Here is a 21,178-nt window from a genome sequence, read left to right as displayed (position 1 = left end):
GGGGTGCTCTTAGCATCGTACATCATCCATTCATTGTCAATGGGAATTTAATCTTTGTGTTAGGACAATAGCCGAATTGCGTGGCCACATATGACGTACATTTTCCATTCATTGTCAATGGCATTTAATGTGTGTTTGTGTGTGTTAGGACAATAATCTACACTATAGCGGAATATAGGAGGGGCTAGCACCGCTCAAAAATTGCACTTGTGTGAAGTGAGGGGCGCCCACTGTATTTATATCTGCCACATGACGTCTTGCGGGCGGCGGTGGCTCAGGGGTAAGAGTGGCCGGATGGTAACCGCAAGGTAAAGCGCCTTGGATAAAGGCGCTATATAAATGCACCATTTACCGTTTTATGTCGTCATAAGTGCTCTAAACAAACATTAAATCCCATATAGACTTGGCTGCCATATGACATAATTGCGAACGCACTGAGCCCTAACTATTGAAGCCAGGCAGAACATGTCTGTCTGTCAGTCTGTGTGTCGAGGTGTGACACCACCACTCGCCACCAGAGGGCGCAGTTACTATGCAAGCCAGGCAGAACAGCGCAGTTAGCTGTCTAGCTGTCTAACGTGTGTGTATGTGTGTGTGTCTGTGTCAGACTGCCACAACAGCGCTCCGTTGTCTAACTACTAACGTGTGTGCACCACACATAGCTGCGTTCGCTTCCCGCGTCCGCTCATCTTACTTGTATAATCTTCAAAAGTCATGCATTGGAGGGGTTAGCGCCCCTCAAAACGAAAACAACAGCTGTGACGAAGCTACAAAAAAACCTGAAGCCTGTTGTTGTTTCGGTTGCCACAGTGACCGAGCGAAAGAGAGAAAAAGGGGGAAAAGACAGAAACATAAAACATTTCCAGACAAAAAAAGAAGCTGGTGATGTCACGACGGAGGTGATGTCATCGCTCGCAAAACCGCCGAGCAAGCGCGGAGGGAAAGGAAAGCCCCCGCGGACGGAGAACGGAGCGAGCAAGTGCATCGATTTCCACCCCGCAGAATTGGCAACGGACGTTGCCCAGCCGTCATGCAAATCCCATGTAAATCATGTTAATGGCCCCCGGGACGGAGCCAAGATGGAGCCTCGTTCCAGGAGCCGCCTGCGGTGTCGCACGGGGGTTAGCTCGGCGTCGGCGACACCGCCATGCATCATCAACTATACTCTCTCTGTGAGGCTGGATCAGGCTGGGTGACGACTGCAATGTTGAAACGCTTTGCTGTACTTAACCCTTTAATATCATTTTTTCATTTTATCACCTTCTCTTCAGCACAAACATTCTTCAGATGGGGGAGGGGGGAGGGGCAAATACATATCATTTTGGGTGTCCATGACACGAAAAAGTAAAATAATTATCATTTTGGGTGTCTTGACACAAAAAAGTAAAATAACTTTCGAAGGCATTTGTTGAATCGGCGTCTACTCAGGTCTTATAACCCATTAACCCATTTGGACTTTTTTCTAAAAAAAACTAATAATCATGATAAAATGGAACAATTCTTTTCCACTCAGTGTGTGTCTCATAGGAGGGCTGTGGGCAGTTCAGAAACCCGTCCACCAGTGACATCATCATTAGGCAAAGAAATTGTATTATCGTGAGAACGATGGCTTCCATTTTCGCATTGCAACTTTTCAGGACTAGAAAGCCTGCAGTTTCTATTTCCCATCGAATGGTGGACGGGTTAATGAAATGCCTACAGCCCTCCTATGAGACACAGACTGAGTAGAAAAAAATGGTGCCTTTTTATTATTATGTCATCTGTTCTAGGAGATACAATTGTTTCACAATGTTGATAAATAGGTCAGCAGTCGGACAATTATTTTGTAACCAGATTCTTGTAATAGCTCTTTTGCTTGCTACAAGTACAATCTTAAGTAAGTAGGAGTCATCCTGATTTAGCCCATCTGGGAGTTGTCCTAGCCGGTACAAAGATGTGAATGTATCATCTATTCCAAAAGCCATAATGTTTGAGATAAGTGTTGCATGACATGTGCATGAGCAACCACTGTATCTCCACATTCTCTCAAAAAAACAAGACTAAAATCTTCTGGAGGGACTGGTGGAGAAAAGATCCATGTTGAACTAAAAGACCAGTCATTTTAAGTTTGGTTGCGCTCTGAACATAACCGATCTACAAGTTCACAACATGTCACCCTGAGACGCGTTGTGAGCTTGTAGATCCGCTATTTTCAGCATGCAATCAAGTGTAAAATCAGCCATTAACACTTTTCAAAAATTACTAAAATACGACAAAAAAAAAAAAATCAGTCAAAATCAACACTGGCACCGAGCCAACTTGGGTCCAGTTTATGAAATATAGATGATTTGAGCTGAAGCCCATTCTACAAATGCCTTCTAAACCAGTAGTTCTTTCAACACTTTCAAAAAATAGCAGATGTACACGTGACGTGACACCCTGTGAGCTTGTATATCTGCTATTTTTGAATATCCAACACCAAAATCTATAATGACTTAATTGGTTATTGGTTAAAAAGCAAGCATTTTCTCGTGCGAGGGCGACGCTTATTTAAAAAAGCGGCGGTGTGTGTGTGTGCACAACACTATTTGGTGAGGAAAGCAATACAAAGTGGAGCACCGATGGAAAACCTATTTTGTCTATTTTCTTCTCTGTCCCGGGCGCTTTTGAAGATTTTCTTTGTTTTCTTTCCTCTTTTTTTTTTTTACAATGCCAAGCCCGATTTCCTTTTCTTCATGAGATCATTGGTTCTCAAAGTGTGTGTGTGTGTGTGTGTGTGCGTGCGCTTGTGTGCGTGCGAGAATCGATGTGTATTGTCTTTTGTAAGAGTGTATTTGTGGAGTACAGTTTACATATACTACATTCTTTGTCCATGTTTGCCTTTGGCAGAACCTGTGTGTCTGCGCGCGTGCATGAGTGTGTGTGACACACTCACTCACTCACTCACTCACTCACTCACTCACTCACGCATAGACACTCATGTGTTCCTATATTTTCCCAGTGCCAGCTTGCCGTCCAGTACAATAGCCCCCGTTCCGCATTACCAGACAGACACGCCCACGCTTCTTCCTTTCCAACAAAAGCAGAGGTCCTGCACACACACACACACACACACACACACACACACACACACACACACACACACACACACACACACACTGCTTGTCACTGCTGTTTCATCCTACTGACTCCTCTGCCAGTGAGGAGCCCCCACCGGGAGGACTACTCTCCCTGACCAACGCTCCCATGCTGACGGCCAAGGGGTCTTTACCACTGCGTCACCTGAGCCCCTCCCCCACCTATTTTTGTCTTGAGACAGAATGAAGTATTTCTTAGTTTCACTAGGCTACACTAGGCTACACTAGGCTACACTAGGCTACGCTACACTATGCTACGCTATGCTACACGCTACACCACACTACACTACACTACACTACACTACACTACACTACACTACACTCTCTGCAGTGTCTGTGTTATGTGATTACAAAACATCACACTCATGTGAAGTGAGGGGCGACCCAGATTTTTTGGGGGGCCATGTTGATGTTCTCATGTCTGTTGAAAAATGAAATCAATTAATCACAATATGTATTTATATCGGCGAGGTGATGTCTTACGTAGATATTTACTGCCCTAAACTATAACATTAAAGTCCATAGACTTGGCGGGCAAAACAATTTAATCATAACTGCCCTAAACACACATTAAAAGTCCATAGACTTGGCTGGCCTATGACGGGAAGTCATATTGCACTGATGGTAGTGCTGTCAAACAAGTCTAGGAAGCCGTGAATGTGCGACACAATTTGTAGTGGCGGTCCGTGCTTCATCTCTCTCTCAGTTGACCCATTTTGGGCGGGAACCCCTTTTGGTGTTAGCATTATGTTATGCTTTAGCTATTGAAAAATAGCAGACCCACAAGCTCGTAGCGCGCCACCGAGTGGCGCGCTACGAGCTTGTAGGTCTGCTATTTTTTTTTAATCGACTGACATAGAAACATAGCTTTTTCAGAAAACTGTCAGGACGTAGAAGACATTTTTAGAATCTGATCTCAGGTCAAAATGGGTTAAGGGGGCCCTGGGCCTGAAAAAACGTCGAAGCCCTGGGCCTGCACGACGCCGACGACAGATAAACGACGTACGAGTAAACGGTCATGTAAACGGAGCGCAAATAAAATCGGTCATTTAAGTGCGAGAAAGAAACTTTGGGATGGCAGCCATGTAGCTGGACATGAAAGCCAGGTGGACGCGGCAGCAGCGTGCACGGGACAGAAAACAGTAGCAGATGGAGTCGTATAACTGAGGCGCACGGCGAGACCATGTGAGGACAGAAAGCAGGCCCATGGTCGGTGCCAGCGCAGGTCAACCCCCCCCTGAGGCTGATGGGTGGAACTACTTACCCCCCCCCCACCCCTCCCACTCTACCGACACACTGTGTTTTTATCTTTTGCTACAGTCTGGCATTCATTTTGAACTAATTCACATGGCTTTACCTTACCCTGACCTCAACCCCGTAACTCCTGTGTGTGTGTGCGTGTGCGTGTGCATGTGCGTGTGCGCGCGCGTGCGTGCGTGCGTGCGTGCGTGCGTGCGTGCATACTTGTATTACTATGCCAAAATGTCCCCACACATATAATAATTTGCGATTTTGACATTGTGAGAAAAACAGATCAAGCACACACAGCTTGTAGACTGGCTATTTTTTTAACAGCCGGTGCATAATTGGTTTACAGTGCTCTTGTAGCTTCTTTTGGGGCTTGTTTTCAGGAACCAAATGGACCCTAACGGGTCCAATAACATTGATTTTATAATAGGAATAAATGACAATGGTTGAAAATCACTGCTAGAGCCGTCAAAACCTTAGCATATATGTTCAAATGGGGGTCCGCGGGCTAATGAGTGTCATTTTGGGGGTTCTTGACATGAAACGGTTTGGGAACCAGTGCGCCACAATGTCAGACAGGCCTCCTACGCACAGGGCCAGAAACGGACCTGCTCGCACACGCCAACTCTGGCTAACTTTGATGTGTTTGTAACTTTGTACTTTACTTGAGTATTTCCAATTTCCAATACTTTTATACTTTTATACTGCATATATTTTAAAACTTTAGTTAGTATAGCCTAGTTACTTAGTAGTTTTATTATTATTCCAAAACATACAGTAACCCTATAATCATTTCTGCCATTTGAAAATAGCCGATAAGGAGCTTGTAGATCGGCTACATTTGAAAACTTGAAATGGGACACAATGAGTACTATTACCTTTGGTACTTTAGTAGAAGTATTTCTATATTGCAGTATTTAGAGTATACTTTTACTTCCGTAAAACGTTATTTTTCCACCTCTGCCAAAGACCAGCACAGACCACACCATAGGAGTGTCCAAGACCGAGGTCAAGCCTTGCTCTAAAAAAAAAGAAGGAATGAAAAAAGAAACACTCCCTTAAACTGCACAATATGAGTACTTAAGTACTTAAGTTTAAGTCAATGTATACTTTTGTTACTGTGTCCACCACTTGACCCGAGGGCAGGGAGGGGTCAGGTCATGTGCGCCGGTCCAAAACGACACCGCGGACAGACGGACAGACAGACAGACGGACGGACAGACGGATGGAGGGGACACAAGCGGTTCTTGTTGAGGCGTGTGGAACAGATGGCGAGCGGAGCGTTCCCGCCAGGGGCCAGAGCCGCTCACAGCTGCAGTGCACATCGCCGGCGTGATTACAGGCCCGTTTTGTTTATGGACGGCAGCGCGGGCGGAATGTGGAACGACCCAACAATACTCTCTGCTCTTTGCGGAGCGGCTCTCTAATTGATCTGGACATGTCGTCCGCCCGCTGGAAATGCACAAGCTTTTTGGCGCGCGTGCGTGTGCGCGCGCGTGTGTGTGTGTGTGTGTGTGTGTGTGTGTGTGTGTGTGTGTGTGTGTGTGTGTGTGTGTGTGTGTGTGTGTGTGTGTGTGTGTGTGTGTGTGTGTGTGTGTGTGTGTGTGTGTGTGTGTGTGTGTGTGCGTACTTGTACGCCTGCCGCGTATGCTCCGCTGGCCTCTGCCCCTCGTAGCGTTGAGTCATCGCATAGCAGAGCAGTGGGATCACATGTCCATTCTCCAGCGCGTATATACAGTACCGTAAAGCAGGGGTCTTCAACACAGGGGGTCCGGTACCGCTAGGGAGATACTACTATGGTGGATGGGTGGGTTGGCAGCGGATATTTTGAGCTTGTAGTTCTGCCACTTTTGATGATTTTCTGTGACGCTGTAGTATGGTCAAGTATTAAGACGTTAATTTATGAACAAAAGTGCATAGCGGCTCTGCACACTACCTGTGCCAAGAAATTATTTCACCACCTCGCTCCCTCCCTCCCTCCCACCCCGAGGATACATGATAAGGCTCTGCCTGGGTCTGGACCCCCTCTCTGACGAACTTGACTTATAGAGAGAGAGAGAGAGAGAGAGAGAGAGAGATGTGGAGTCAGACGAGGCATTAGGAAAGCGAAGAGTGCACGGTACAGAAGTACCAGATCTACAAGCTCTCCAAACATGATTCGCCTCCTATTAGTGACCTTGGAGATCAGCTGTTATTTTTGCTGTATGACAAAATATGAACCAGGGGGTTAACAAAGCAAGTGGGTTGCTAATGGAAAGTTATTGGGCAGATGAAGAGAGAGTGACAGCGAGTGAGCATGGAACGGCAGACGTGTTTAAAATGATTGTGATGCTGGAATTATGCTGTAAATATGTAATTATTACCTGTACCCCACTTTGGACCCTTTTCCACCAAAAAATAACCTTCAGTTCTAGAACTGGTTCCGTTCTAGATTCTTGGAACCCTGGTGCGTTCACGGAACCGGCGGCCATTTTTTGGTTCCAGTTCCCGAACCAACTTTTATGTTTGTTTTCGGTGGAAACACTCTGGTTCAATATTACCGTAATTTCCGGACAATAAGCCGCTACTTTTTTCCCCATGCTTTGAACCCTGGGCGGCTAATCTATGGATTTTTACAGCTAACGGCCACTAGGGGACCTTCTAAATCCATCTCTATGGCCGGCTATGGCCTCTATGCGGCTTATAGTCCAGTGCGGCTTGTATGTGTACACATTTATTTTTTTCCCTAAATTTAGCTGGTGCGGCTTATATTCAGGTGCGCTTTATGGTCAGGAAACTACGGTAGGCGGGAAAAAAAGAAGCGTATACCGGTTCAACCGCGGTGGAAAAGGGGCCTTTGGGAACTCATGGCTTCGGCGAGCGGACCCAAAGCTGAGCCCCCAATGAGAGCCGGAATTGGCTGTGATTGTTCGAACGTGCCGGCAGTAGCAGACGGGGCTTACCTTACGTACAGTACAGTACAGTACAGTACAGTACAGTACAGTACAGTACAGTACAGTACAGTACAGTACAGTACAGTACAGTACAGTACAGTACAGTACGCACTGGGGGCGGACGGCTCGCTTTCGGGTTCTGTCTAGTAGGCCGTCAGCCTTGGAAGAATAAATGCGCAGCTGCCAGAATAGTTGGAGAAGAAGAAAACCTTTCCAAAGCTGTCTTGCAAAAAGCACCTTGACCCAGTTTTTCTCAAAGTCCCAGTCAAGTCTTTTTTCCCCCCGTGTGCGTGCGCGTGCGTTTGTGTTTAATGACAGCAGGGCTTAAGAACTAAGTGTGTTTCTGATCCCGCAGATAAAATCTGTTTTTTGTCATACATGCAATTCATAAACGCACCATTTGATTTTGGTCTTTTTAAATCAACTCAACACATAGGTTTCTGTCCCCACAGGACCTTAGAACCTGCGTGCGTGCGTGCGTGCGTGTGACCCACATACCAGACCCACTGATTTCTGAATGTGTAATAGTTAGTTTTACTGTATCCCTATTTATTGCCCGTTCATAACTCCAACGACAGTGACGCATGGGGAGTTTGGACGTTCTTGGAAAAAGCCAACGGTTTCAACGTCCACTTTTAGCCGAAGCCCTTTCATGTTCCACGGTCGCCGCGGCAACGAATCAACGACGACGCCCCGCCGGCATCTCCCCTCGACGAGCGACGCCTGATTGGGTGAGCTGCGACCAATGACCCGTGGCGCCTGGGTTTCACAGCCCGCGCGGCGCGGCTCCTTCGCTAAGCCTCATTTGTACTTTGGTCGGTGTTGCGCGCGCGCGCCTCTGGAAATAGCTGATCTGCAAGCTCACAGTGCGTCGCCCTGCGCCGCACTGTGAGCTTGTAGATCGTCTATTTCCCGGGCCACGAGATACCGACACAAGTATAACTCAAGCTATTAAAATATCCGCCCCGCAACGGGGGGGAAAGAATGGCGCCAGCCACCGCCAAATAAAATGTTCAAAAAATGCAAGAAATCAAAGAGGAAGTTTCCATGAGGGCAAGACAAAAAATAATAATAATAAAATAACGAAAATGAGTTGTGAATTGGAAGCAGTGGTCATATAGAATAATGGCTCGGTCGCGTAGCAGTTTGCGAGAGGAGCTAAGTGGAGGCGAGCGGCGAAAGCGCGTCGTTAAAAACCTTTTTGATGAGTTATGACGGCGCAAGGAGGTCGTTTAACGGCTCGCCGCAGTTTGACACATACTTTGAGGCTTTGCCCCACACACGCACACGCGCGCGCACACCCACACACACACACACACACACACACACACACACACACACACACACACACACACACACACACACACACACACACACGTGAGCCCTTGTTACAAGGAGCGAAATGAGAGTAATGAGCGTTATAAATTATAATTATGTAAAGCATATTTCTTTTGGAAACAATAGTTAGTATTCATTTGCCGCAGGCGCAGGCAAGCCAGTGAAATTTGATGGCCAAGATATGAGTCCTGATCAGGAACGCTCTCTGCCTCTCTCTCGCGCACACGCACGCACGCACGCATGCACACACACGGTGTGAGCTTGTACGCACGCTCACTCACTCACTCATTCACTCACTCACTCACTCAAAATCAAAGTAACTATAGTAAGTTTTCAACTAATTGCAGTGGTGTAAATGTACAATAATGGCCTCTTTGAGATGTAGTGGAGTACATTTTTTATTGGAAACGCTAAAGTAAAGTACAAACACCTCTGAACTGTGCTCGAGTGCACTTGGTTACTCTGCAACCCTTAAAGGTATATTCAGTGATTTGACTTAATTCAAATATCACTTATTTTTTCTTTTTTTCTGGATAATCCTCCCTACTATAGAGTGTGCTGACCATATAAGGAGTTCCTCCCTGTCCCCAGTCCTGGGGTCAAAAAACCCTAGTTTCAGTTTTGGTGGCGGGTGGCAAAACCTTCATCCAATCAGGATGAAGGTCAAAGCCTTCCTCCAATCATGATCGAGTGGGGGCGGGCCTTGGTGCACATGCTGTTGGCCTGTCGCGTGTCCCCCCACTGTAGAGCGTGCATGTGCACATTTTGTTACCGGGGCGGACTGGGTGGTTTTCCAAATCACCCAAATCACTGAATGCTCCTTTAAGCCTAACCTCTACAGGCCTAATCCTAATCCTAAACCTGAGTCTTTTTCCTCCATTTGAAAAAGTCTAAACTCCCCAAATGCTTTCTCACCATACAACAACCTGCATCTCCCTTTGTGTATGTCATCTTCTGCTATACTTCTGGCTGATATTTGGCCCTCACTCACAAGTATAGTAATAACCCATTTTGACCTGAGATCAGATTCTAAAAATGTCTTCTAAATCCTGACAGTTTTCTGAAAAAGCTATGTTTCTATGTCAGTGGTTCTTCGATTTTTCAAAAATAGCAGACCTACAAGCTCGTAGGTCTATGAGCTTGTAGATCTGCTATTTTTCAATAGCTAAAGCATAACATAATGCTAACACCAAAAGGGGTTCCCGCCCAAAATGTGATAAAGAATACACGCACGCATGCAAACACACACACACGCACACTGGGCAGAGGCCGTTCGTTCCTGGAAATGCTGGAATCGCAACAGCGCGGCGCTCGGCAGTGAGACGTTCTAATTCCACGCGCTGTGTGATTATGGGGGGATACGATGTTTATTGCCGCAATTATGTTACTTTAATAGGCGGTATGTCAGGGACGCGCTGCGCTACAGCGCTACGGCGCGAGCCAACACGCATCACGTCAGCCTGGCCTAGCTGATCCCCCTCCGGGGCTCCGCTGGCTGGCTGCAGCTCAGGGCCTGTTACCGCACCGCGCCAATAAGTACAACCTTTCTCTTCTTATATACCCAGAGACCAGATTCTACAAATATCTTCTAATTCATGACGGTTTTCTGAAAAACCTACGTTTCTATATCAGTGGTTCTCAAACTATTTAATGTCTCGGACGCCCAAGATTAATATGCAATTGGCCGCCGACCCTCATTTGAAAATATGTTGTTCCGGGGACCCCCCACCCCAGAAGCAATGGTATGAGTTAAAAACGTTTGATGTGAAAGAATATATATTCCATTTGCACACGTGTTCACGATTTTTCTAAATAGCAGTTCTACAAGCTCATCACTATGAGCTTGTAGATCTGCTATTTTTCCAATAGCTAAAGTATAAAATAATGGTTAAAGATGTGTTCCAGGTCTTAATAGGGTACATTTTATCCGACAATGTTGTAACCCATTTTTTTCACCCAGTGCAAATTGCCTAAGCCAGCGGTCCCCAAACTAATTTGGCTCGTTGTATTTGGCCCGAAAATGATATTTCTTTTATACGATTATTGCAAATAATCACAGAATGTCACTGCACTGAGAGACATGCAGCTGTTGTATACTCCCGCAGCTGCTCTATCTCCTTACAACACTGTTTTACCAGATTTTGCCGTTTGTGCTAAATTACAGTAAAAACCGCCATTACCCTTTTCATGTCACGCACCCCCTAGAGGACGTTCGCACACCACAAGGGGTGCACGCACCACAGTTTGGGAACCCCTGACCTACAGTAGCCCTAAGCTGTGATCCTGGGTGCTACTCTCTCTCTGCCTACCATGGAGAGAGCCTCAAACTGAGCTCATGCTCAGTTTGAGGCTCACACCGCTCCAATGAAGGGCAATGTGTCTCTCTATGTACATATGTCTGTATGTTTAGAGTGCAACTCTGTCTGTTTGTAGTATGACCCCATGTATTGACCCCGGCAGATGCACACTATATTGAGCACTACTGAGCACTGAGTAGTCAGCTAAGTACAAGTCAGCTAAGTAAAGGAGTTTACCCGGTAGGATGTACTGTAGCATGGCTTTGGGGGTAACTGTAACTCGGGGTGGGTTAGAGCATTGTACAATGGTTCTCTCTCTCTCTCTCTCTCTCTCTCTCTCTCTATCTCTCTCTCTCTCTCTCTCTCTCTCTCTCTCTCTCTCTCTCTCTCCAGTCTCTTAAGTGGAAAAACAGACAGTACTTGACTGTCCTAGTTTAGCCTCCACGGTTCAGTGCCGAGTGGACCTCCTGTTCCATCGTCTGGACTGTGATGCGCCGATTGAAACCAACGCTCTCTGCTGTTGACATCATGTGACCTTGTGGCTGCGTAGCAGGTTGACATCATGTGACCTTGTGAGATGAGAGGACTTCAGATGATGTGACAAGACGTTTCACATACCACCGGGACCAGTGTTGATTTTGAGAGCACTTTTTATTTACCATTTTTCGCGGCATATGACGCGAAAAACGGGTTGAGAACCAGGGGACCTGTGGGTCGCGACCCCTACGGGGGTCGCCAAAATAGTTTGGGGGGTCCCCAAATTATAAAAAAAAAACTATTTTTTGCAACTGAATGGCTGGAAAATGGAAAGGAAGAGTTTACATAGTACACATAGTACATGCATAAACTTTCCTTAATGATATCTGGTTTCAGTATTCATTTATGATATATTTTCTCTAATATTAAGGCTATTTGAGACGATTATCTCAAATTGCGATTAGACGAATGTGTGATCATTGTGACTAAGTCTATCTCTCTCTCTCTCTCTCCCTCCCTCCAGCCCCCAAACAGCGGCCCCCCTCCCCTCCCCAGCACGTCCCTTCCAGAGGGTTACTACGAGGAGGCGGTGCCCCTGAGTCCAGGCAAAGCTCCAGAGTACATCACCTCCAGTGAGTCACATATACAGTATGCGCTGCAAATAGCAGGGCACGGCAGGTTTTCTGGTTCCCCCGTAGAGAGTTACAAAAATGTGATATTTTTTATCAACTATTTTAACCCATTTTGACCCATGTCTTCTACATCCTGACAGTTTTCTGAAAAAGCTATGTTTCTATGTCACTGGTTCTTCGATTTTTCAAAAATAGCAAATCTACAAGTTCATAGCGCGCCACTCGGTGGCGCGCTATGAGCTTGTAGATCTGCTATTTTTCAATAGCTAAAGCTTAACATAATGCTAACACCAAAAGGGGTTCCCGCCCAGAATGGGTTAAGCCTATAGAAGTCAAGTCATCGAGGATCCTGGCGAATCATGACCTTTGATTCTGTGAAAAAGAAAATATATACCAAAAACAATTGAATATTTAATTTTATGATATGACATACTACATTTAATAAATACCCCTTTTTGCTTTATTTTTTGAGGGGCGCTACCCAGCTTTGAGGGTCTGTGTGAACACAGACAATAGTAGCTAGAGGAAAGCCATAACAAAAACAAAAAGCAAAAAGCCATAACAAAACACAGTGAGTGCACCGACAAAAGAACGTCGGAAACGAACGAAAACGTGCACTACAACAGCTTGTTGCACATGGCAGTTGTGTTTCCGAGTCATTCCCGTTTGTTTCGTAATAACGATTACGGTCCCACCTCTCCTCCGTCATCTAGACTACGACTCAGACGCCATGAGCAGCTCGTACGAGTCCTATGACGAGGAGGAGGAGGACGGCAAGGGCGGCCAGAAGATGCGTCACCAGTGGCCTAGCGAGGAGGCGTCCATGCACCTGGTGAAGGACGCGCGCATCTGCGCCTTCCTGCTGCGCAAGAAGCGCTTCGGCCAGTGGACCAAGCTGCTGTGTGTCATCAAGGACAACAAGCTGCTGGTAGGTTGGAGTAGTTTCTTTTGGCACCATTATGAATTTAAGTTGACGATTAATTGTCACACAAATAATTGCGATAAACGATTTAATTGTGTTTTTTTTCCCCCATTGAACATTGGAACGTTACAATTTGCATTTCTGTTCGCAAATTGGAAATTGCACAGGGGATATATGACAAATAAGTAACTGACACATTTAATCATTATTCCAAAAAATGTAATGGTGAATGAAATAGTGGATCTACAAGCTTACTACCCACTAGGTAGTCATTCACAAGAAACATAAAAAGTTCAAATATGGAGAGCTTGACTGGTTAGATCTGATATTTTGAAGAAGGAAAAAAAATCTGTGCAATTTTGAACATTTTGTACATCTGCTATTTTGAACATTTTGAAAATCTGGCAAATTTTAGGGGCATGAAACACTATACTGACTGGTTGTTCTGTCCTTGCTTTACAGTTAAGTTTAAAAACCACAGCAGATTAAAAACATAGCAGGCATCACAGCTGCAGATAATCTGATTAACGATAGGTGTGTTAGATTTGTTGTGAACTGGTAAACGAACAGAAAAATCTGCTTTATATACGATTTCATCCCCGTTTAATTATCTGTTGTGTGTTTTTTTTTCCAGCTGGCCAATTGATTTATCATGCTCTTCTTGGCTGCTAGTAGATCTTGTAACCCGTGAAAGAATAATAACCCAAATAACAAATCATCTGATTGGATAAAGATGATGGGGCGACAGTTGCCAAAACAAAGAACTTGGGGGAAATCAACTCGGCTGCAGCTACATAAAAACATTTGGACGTGGCCAAGATGCTGACCAGTATTGGCTATGAAACGATCAGGCCATTTGATTCCTCCCCACACACTGTGTGTTGTCATTGCTGTTGTATTGATTGATTGATTGAAATATTTATTAACAGTTTGCAGAATTACAGTACATTTCAAGCATCCTACTGACTCACCTGCCCAACACTCCCTCTTGATAGCGGATTCCAATGAAAATAAACCGATAATCACCAGTAGGCAACTGTTCAAGACAACGCAATCGACCTACTGCATGTATTCTGTGCAAAGCTCACAACGGGTCAATTGATTGAAAATAATAGGATGAACTACTCAGAACTACTTTATAGAGTTTCCCAGTTTTTTTTTTTTTTTTTTTTTACTTTTGCAAATTTTTCCCATGATTTTTGCAACCCATTTTTTCACCCAGTGTCAATTATCTAATGTAATCCTGAGCGCTGCACTCCCTCTGCCAACCTGGGGAGAGCAACAGACTGACCTCATGCTTCCTTCAATGCTTGAGTCCAAGCTGCTTCTTTTCACCTGACAGGTTGGACGTTGCGCCTGGAAGGAATAACGTGTTCCTTTCCCCTCCATCAGGCGCTCCGGCTGGCCAGGTGGAGGCAGTATAGAGACCAGGATTACTGCCACGTTTTTTTTTGTTTTTGCCTTTATTTTATATTTTGTATGGAGGGACAGACAGTAGGCTGACAGGAAATGGGGAGAGAGATGGGGGGAAGACATGTAGTAAAGGCTGTCGGGATCGGGAGTCGAACCCGCGGCACACTGCCAGACTGGATTACCAGCCAAGGTGCCTGGACCACTGAGCCATGGCCCAGGCCACTGCCACGTTTTTTTTGTGAGGGTGCATTACCCTAGGGGACACGGGGAAGAACATGCAAACTTACACACCGATTTTCGCAATCTTTGACTAAAACACAACAAAAACCCATTCCTCTCTGCTCTTTCTCCTCCTCCTCCTCCTCCTCCTCCTCCTCCTCCTCCTCCTCCTCCAGTGCTACAAGTCGTCCAAAGACAAGGACCCCCAGATGGAGCTGTGCCTGTCGGGCTGCAGCATCACGCACGTGCCCAAGGACGGCAAGAAGAAGAGGCACGAGCTGAAGATCGTCCACCAGGGGGCGGACGCCCTGGTGCTGGCCGTGCAGAGCCAGGAGCAGGCCGACGAGTGGCTGAAGGTAAGGCGGTGGAACGGCGTGGAAAAGGTGCCTTCAGACGGGCATCGGTTTTTCGGACGGGAAACGCCTTTTTGGTGTTTTAAGCGTTATGTTATGCTTTAACCATTGAAAAATAGCAGATCTACAAGCTCATAGCGCTCATAGTTTGGAAACAATTCTAGTGGCCCTCTGCATCATCAAAGTTACCCATGCACCCCTGGTCTAGAGGGGCGTGTGCCGGCGAAAACATCCGGTGGATCCTGTTGGTTCACTGACCTGAGCGCCCGTGTTGTTTGGCCGCAGACCTCCATCTGAGAAGGTTTAGTGCCAGCAGGGACTCCCAGAAAAGAAGATTTCATCATTTATTCTCATTTCTTTAGAAAACGTGCCGCATTGTGGCACGCTGTGAGCTTGTCAAATTGATGTAGGGTACATGCTATATACCCTAGTATTTGAGTACATGGGTTGATATGCTATAGCTCATTTTTTTAGGGGGAACCCCACTTTGAGACACCGTCAAACGGGTAACCAGATACAACTAGACGCATGTTGTCGTCACGGCCGAGAGGAGCAGAACAGGTCCAGCAGTAGATTTAAGGACTAGTTTTACAACAGGAGAAAGGCACGATGCGGTTTAAAACAGCCACAGATGTGCTGCTGTGGAATCAGACTGAAACGGTGCTGAGACGTTCCCCTGAGCGAACACGTGGCTGGCTGCAGGTTGTCGAAATGTTCAAATAGTTTTTTGACCCCTGGAGGAGGGAGGGCATGGTGAATGCAGTGGTGGAAACTGTCTGTGTTCACAAACGCCTGGGTAGATGATAAAATGACCATTTTTTTTAAAGTGAAATATATCCCTTTAAATTCAAAACAGAGCCTCAATACATCAAAATAGAAGAATAATAGGAGCGATGCGTGGGTCTGCAATTACGCATGTCCAACTGGAATCAGGTGCACTTTGGAAAGGGTTAAATCATCGCAAGACATAATACGTTTAACCCATTTTTGGGTGGGAACCCCTTTTGGTGTTAGCATTATGTTATGCTTTAGCTATTGAAAAATAGCAGATCTCGGCGCGCTACGTACGAGCTTGTAGGTCTGCTATTTTTGAAAAATCGAAGAATGACTGACATAGAAACATAGCTTTTTCAGAATACTGTCAGGATGTAGAAGACATTTTTACAATCGTTCCCAGGTCAAAATGGGTTAAGTCCCTTTGCTTTGTAGAAAACACTGTGCCGTTCAGCCTAGATTTGACAACCATTCTAGCCAATCACAGCCTAGGCTCACAGTGCGACCGTCCCTCTGGATGTGCGCTTGTCGAATGTTTTGATTTCAAGGACCCCAATAATTGACAGTGTACAAATTAAACCCCCTCAAGGAACCCTGAGGGTCACTGCCTTGACCACTCTTCTGGACGTTGTGATCAGGATAGTCAATTTGGGTCACACCCCTTTTTAGCTTAGATTGTCTGGCCCTAATACTGCTATCTCGAAGCAAGGCATAGCACTATTGGTTGACACTTGTCGACTATTACAGGGGTTCTCAACCCGTGGGTCGCGACCCCTCTGGAGGTCGCCAAATTATTTTGGGGGGTCCCCAAATTATTTTGTTTGCAACTGAATGGCTGGAAAATGGAAATGAAGAGTTTACATATAGTACACATATACACCTTCCCTAATGATTATCTGGTTTCAGTATTTATTTATGGTGTATTGTCTCTATTATTAAGGTTATTGTAGCAGTCAATTTATATTGGGGGTCGGGAGGGGGCGGGGCAGGGGTCCCGAGACACTGCCAAAGCATCTCCGGGGGTCCCCGGCCAAAAACGTTGAGAACCCCTAGACTATTAGACAAATGAAAAAATTTGTTGATAGTATGAATTGCTAAGAACATAACTGATAGTTGCAGCCCTGTCTACTACAAAATAAAAAACATGTCTGTCAAGTTGAAAGGCGTGACTGATGTGGAGGTTTTCATTGTGGAACTGTCAAACACAGTAAAAGGCTCATGCACAACACTGCATGACTCACCAGGGATTTTGTTTTATTTATCCGCGGCTCACGTTGAAAGGTCGCCGAAATCGGCAAACCGAGGACGTTTGTCAGAGAGTTAAAATTAGACGTGAGCGTAAACCCTTTTAAGTTCAGCTTGGCCGTGTCCTTGCCTTTTTCTGACATCATGCGAGCGAGCGAGCGGTGGCTGTTGGCAGCGAGCAGGTGTTTTCTGATGTGTTTTGATAGGATCTTATGAGATGTTTTGGTTCATTATCTTTCCTTGATCCCTCTTATGTTTTCTTTTTTCTTTCCCTCACATACTTTTTTTTCTTCTGCCTTCCCCTTTTCCTCTCTGATCTCTCTCTCTCTCTCTCTCTCTCTCTCTCTCTCTCTCTCTATCTCTCTCTGATCTGTCTCTCCGGGACCCGATCAAGTCAACCGCAACCTCAAAAGAAAACGTACCCTGCCGACATCAAACGGACGGTGGAGGGGGATTTTCTTTTTTTGGGGGTTCGGGGTCTCTCTCTCTCTGTCTGTGTGTAGCTTTCTGTGGTGCCAGCCGGCACCTCAGAACGACTCGCTTTCACTCACGAAGAACCTTCAGGTCTTTGCCTGCAGGCCTCTGGTTCTTTGTTTAGTATTACTTGGAAAACATCTCCAGGTATAGTGAAAATAGCAGATCTACGACCTTGTAGATCTGCTACTTTTGTGTGACACTCTTGCATGTTGAAGTATAGGGCCTTATCTCATTCACTATGGGTGGGTTCACTTAATCGATATGGCAATAATCGTATCGCATTCCTTGCCGATAATCATATTGTATCGTACGATTCGAACCATATCGATAACAATACTTTTATTGTTATAGTGTGTGTGCGTGTGCGTGCGTGGTGCCTTGGAGTCAAGCACAGTTGTTGACTTAAGCACAAGGGTTGTAATGACCCCTCCTTCCTGGCCTGTGTATGTGTGCGCAGCGGTCAATAGGTCAGACAGACAGACCTACACACAAGGCCTTTATTGTGAGCGCTTAGCACCGCTCAAAAAACGTTATACATTTAGTAGGACAACGCATATTGTGATACATATCGTATCGTGGCCTCTGTGTCGTGATGCGTATCAATCGTGAGGTTATTGGCAATATACCCAGCCTTATCATTCAATGCCAATCGCGTGTATAGGGGAGGGGAGGAGAGCAGTGGGGATGAGAGGAGAGGGGAGGGAAGGGGAGGGGAGGAGTGGGGAGGAGAGGAGTGGGGAGGAGAGGAGTGGGGAGGAGTGGGGAGGGGAGGGGAGAGGAGAGGAGTGGAGGGGAGGAGAGTGGAGGGGAGGAGAGTGGATAGGAGAGGGGAGGACAGGAGAGTGGAGGGGAGGAGAGGACAGGAGTGGGGAGGAGAGTGGAGGAGAGGGGAGTACTCCTCAAGGTCCTCCAGAGAGCTGACTAGCTAATGTCTCTAGCAGAGCGCTAGCTGTGTGTGTTATAATGGCGTGGTGTTTATGGAAACAGACATGTCCATATCGTGTCCTTACCTCATTCTCCCCCAACGCCGTCCAACAGTTCAGTTCCTCCTCCTCCTCTATGCATCTCCCTTCCTCCCCTCTCCAGTCCTCCTCCTCCTCTATGCATCTCCCTCCTCCCCTCTTCAGTCCTCCTCCTCTATGCATCTCCCCTCCTCCCCTCTTCAATATGACCCGCTGTTATTTTTTCTCTCATGGTGACTTCTACAATATCTTTGTCTTTCTTTCATCTTGCCCCCCCCCCCATCCCTCTCTCTCTCTCTCTCTCTCTCTCTCTCTCTCTCTTTCTTGGAATCTGTCCTAGAACACCCCCCCCCCCCCCCCCCCCTTCCTCTCCCCACGAAGGTATGGAGGCAATAAGGTTTGTGTGTGTGTGTGGTGTGTGTGTGTGTGTGTGTGTGTGTGTGTGTGTGTGTGTGTGTGTGTGTGTGTCTTGCGTGCGTGCGTGCATGCGCGTGACCGTGCGTGCGACCGTGCGTGTGGTCCAGCTTTTCCTCTGGCAGAACAGTCCGCGTTTTGAACACTTTTATCGAGTTGCGTGTTCATTCCAAGAAGTATCCGACGAATCCGTCTCGGTAAAAAGGTCCCTGTGTATTTTAGTGCTACCGTCTGTCGTTCAGAATGTATTGAAGGCATTCACCCCGAATCACCCGTAAGACGCATGAATATGAATTCATCTTTTTGGCCCCTGTGTTTTCCTTGTAACTGACTCTCCGAGGGAGGTTTTCGCTGTGGTCTGTAGTTCATTACATATTTGGATTGCAGTGTTTTTGCTGGCGTTTTAGAATTCCTCGACAAGAACAAGACCTTCCTCGCTTCACAGCTCGAAGGTCCCGCAGGTTCGATTCCCCGCTGGGGACGCTGTGGGCCTCATCAGTGCCCATAACGTAGGTGGGGTTGGCAGAAGGGCCTTTCTATGCGGACTGTGGAGTTTGCATGTTCTCCCCCTAGTGTCCCCTAGCCCATTTTGACCTGAGATCAGATTCTAAAAATGTCTTCTTCATCCTGACAGTTTTCTGAAAAAGCTATGTTTCTATGTCAGTCGTTCTTCGATTTTTCAAAAATAGCAGACCCACAAGCTCGTAGCGCGCCACTCGGTGGCGCGCTATGAGCTTGTGGATCTGCTATTTTTCAATAGCTAAAGCATAACATAATGCTAACACCAAAAGGGGTTCCCGCCCCAAAATGGGCTAGGGTAGGAACCCTCACAAAAACCATGCAGTAATCCTGGTCTCTAAACTGCCTCCCCCTGGTCAGCCGGGGCGCCTGATGGAGGGGAAAGGAACTGTCAATCACAGAGGGGCCTCCCTAGAACACTGGTGGGATGCATAATCAGGCGGTTTTGAGGATTGTGTGTTGAAGTCCTCCAGCCGCTCCCTCCCTCCCTCCCTCCCTCCCTCCCTCCCAGTCAGAAATAGCTTCCAAAAAGCAATTAACCCATTTAGACCTGAGGACGAATGTCTTCTAAATCCTGACCGTTTTCTGAAAAACCCTATGTTTCTATATCAGTGGTTCTCAAACATTTTCATGTCAAGGACCCCCAGAAATATATGTAATTGGCCATCCAGAAGCAAAGATTTGAATTAAAAACGTTCGTGTTGAAAGAATATATATTCAAAGATTTGCGCCAGATTTTCACGATTTTTCTAAAATAGCAGATCTACAAGCTCGTAGCGCGCCACTCGGTGGCGCGCTATGAGCTTGTAGATCTGCTATTTTTCAATAGCTAAAGTATAACATAATGCTTAGTTAAAACACCAAAAGGGGGTTTCCGCCCAAAATGGGTTAAAATAAACAACTTCTCCATCAGCAGTGTAGTGTATTTTTTTTATGAGGAGCTGTGTGTCTCATCAACACCTCCCCAGCCCAGACCGCACGCAGTCCACAGTCCACAGTCCACACACCACTCTCGCCTTGGTTTGTAGAGCTGGCACTCCCCAGCGATGGATGGACGGTTATGTGGTCATACTCTGTGGTGGTACTTACTGTAAAAGTATTGATACTGCAATGCAAAAAATACCTTTTTGTACATGTAAAAGTCTGGAATTCACTTGAGTGAAAGTACAAAAGTACAAAGTATTGTCATCCAAATGTACTACAAAGGTATAACGTACTTGAAATATGGATTTGGATTTGGATTAATAAAGTGACAATTTGTACAATATCTCCATTACCACGCCCGCGCCCGTTTGCGCAATTCTCGTCTTTGAATTGACTTTGTATGTAATCGCGCCGCTCTGACCATCCAAGTCTGAAGGGCTTATTTGTGGGTTTTTTGTGAATGATCGTTCTTTGAACACTGGGCGTCAGGCGAACGTCCAATGTTTTCAATCAATGGAACGGGCAAGCACTGCGGGATGTTTTTTTCCCCCTCCACTCATCATTCCAGCAAGTCGCACCTGTGCGACCTCATTACATTTTAAGTATCACCCTTAATAAATTAAATCGCATATGCGACCTAATAGGTCGCACGCTGGAGCCCTGGTGTTAACCTATGTTTGTGTGTGACTCATGTGTGACTATGAGTACCAGTAGGGGCAAAAGTGGCGCTGTTGTGCCATAAACAGAGAGAGAGAGATAGTGCTGCACTGTTGCCTGCTAATGAGAGAGAGAGAGAGAGAGAGAGAGAGAGAGAGGGGGGGGGGGGGGGGGGGGGGGGTGGTAGTTGCACCACTCAGTTCACACAGGTGTGATTTTTATTTAGACCTGTTGCAAACTGCATTTTGCAAACTGCAT

General features: G+C 46.2%; 1 protein-coding gene across 1 annotated transcript in view; it reads left to right on the top strand.

The window, feature by feature from the left end:
- Positions 1–21,178, top strand: part of afap1 (actin filament associated protein 1) — an 82,193-nt gene that overhangs the window by 20,290 nt on the left and 40,725 nt on the right. The window contains 3 exon segments of the mRNA XM_079491547.1: positions 11,933–12,041; positions 12,755–12,969; positions 14,772–14,978. Coding sequence (XP_079347673.1) covers positions 11,933–12,041; positions 12,755–12,969; positions 14,772–14,978 — 531 coding nt within the window.

Source organism: Electrona antarctica (genome assembly GCF_951216825.1).
Source record: "Electrona antarctica genome assembly, chromosome: 21".
NCBI lineage: Eukaryota > Metazoa > Chordata > Actinopteri > Myctophiformes > Myctophidae > Electrona > Electrona antarctica.
The sequence above is the reverse complement of the archived record's forward strand: the minus strand, read 5'-3'. Positions and strand labels throughout refer to the sequence as shown.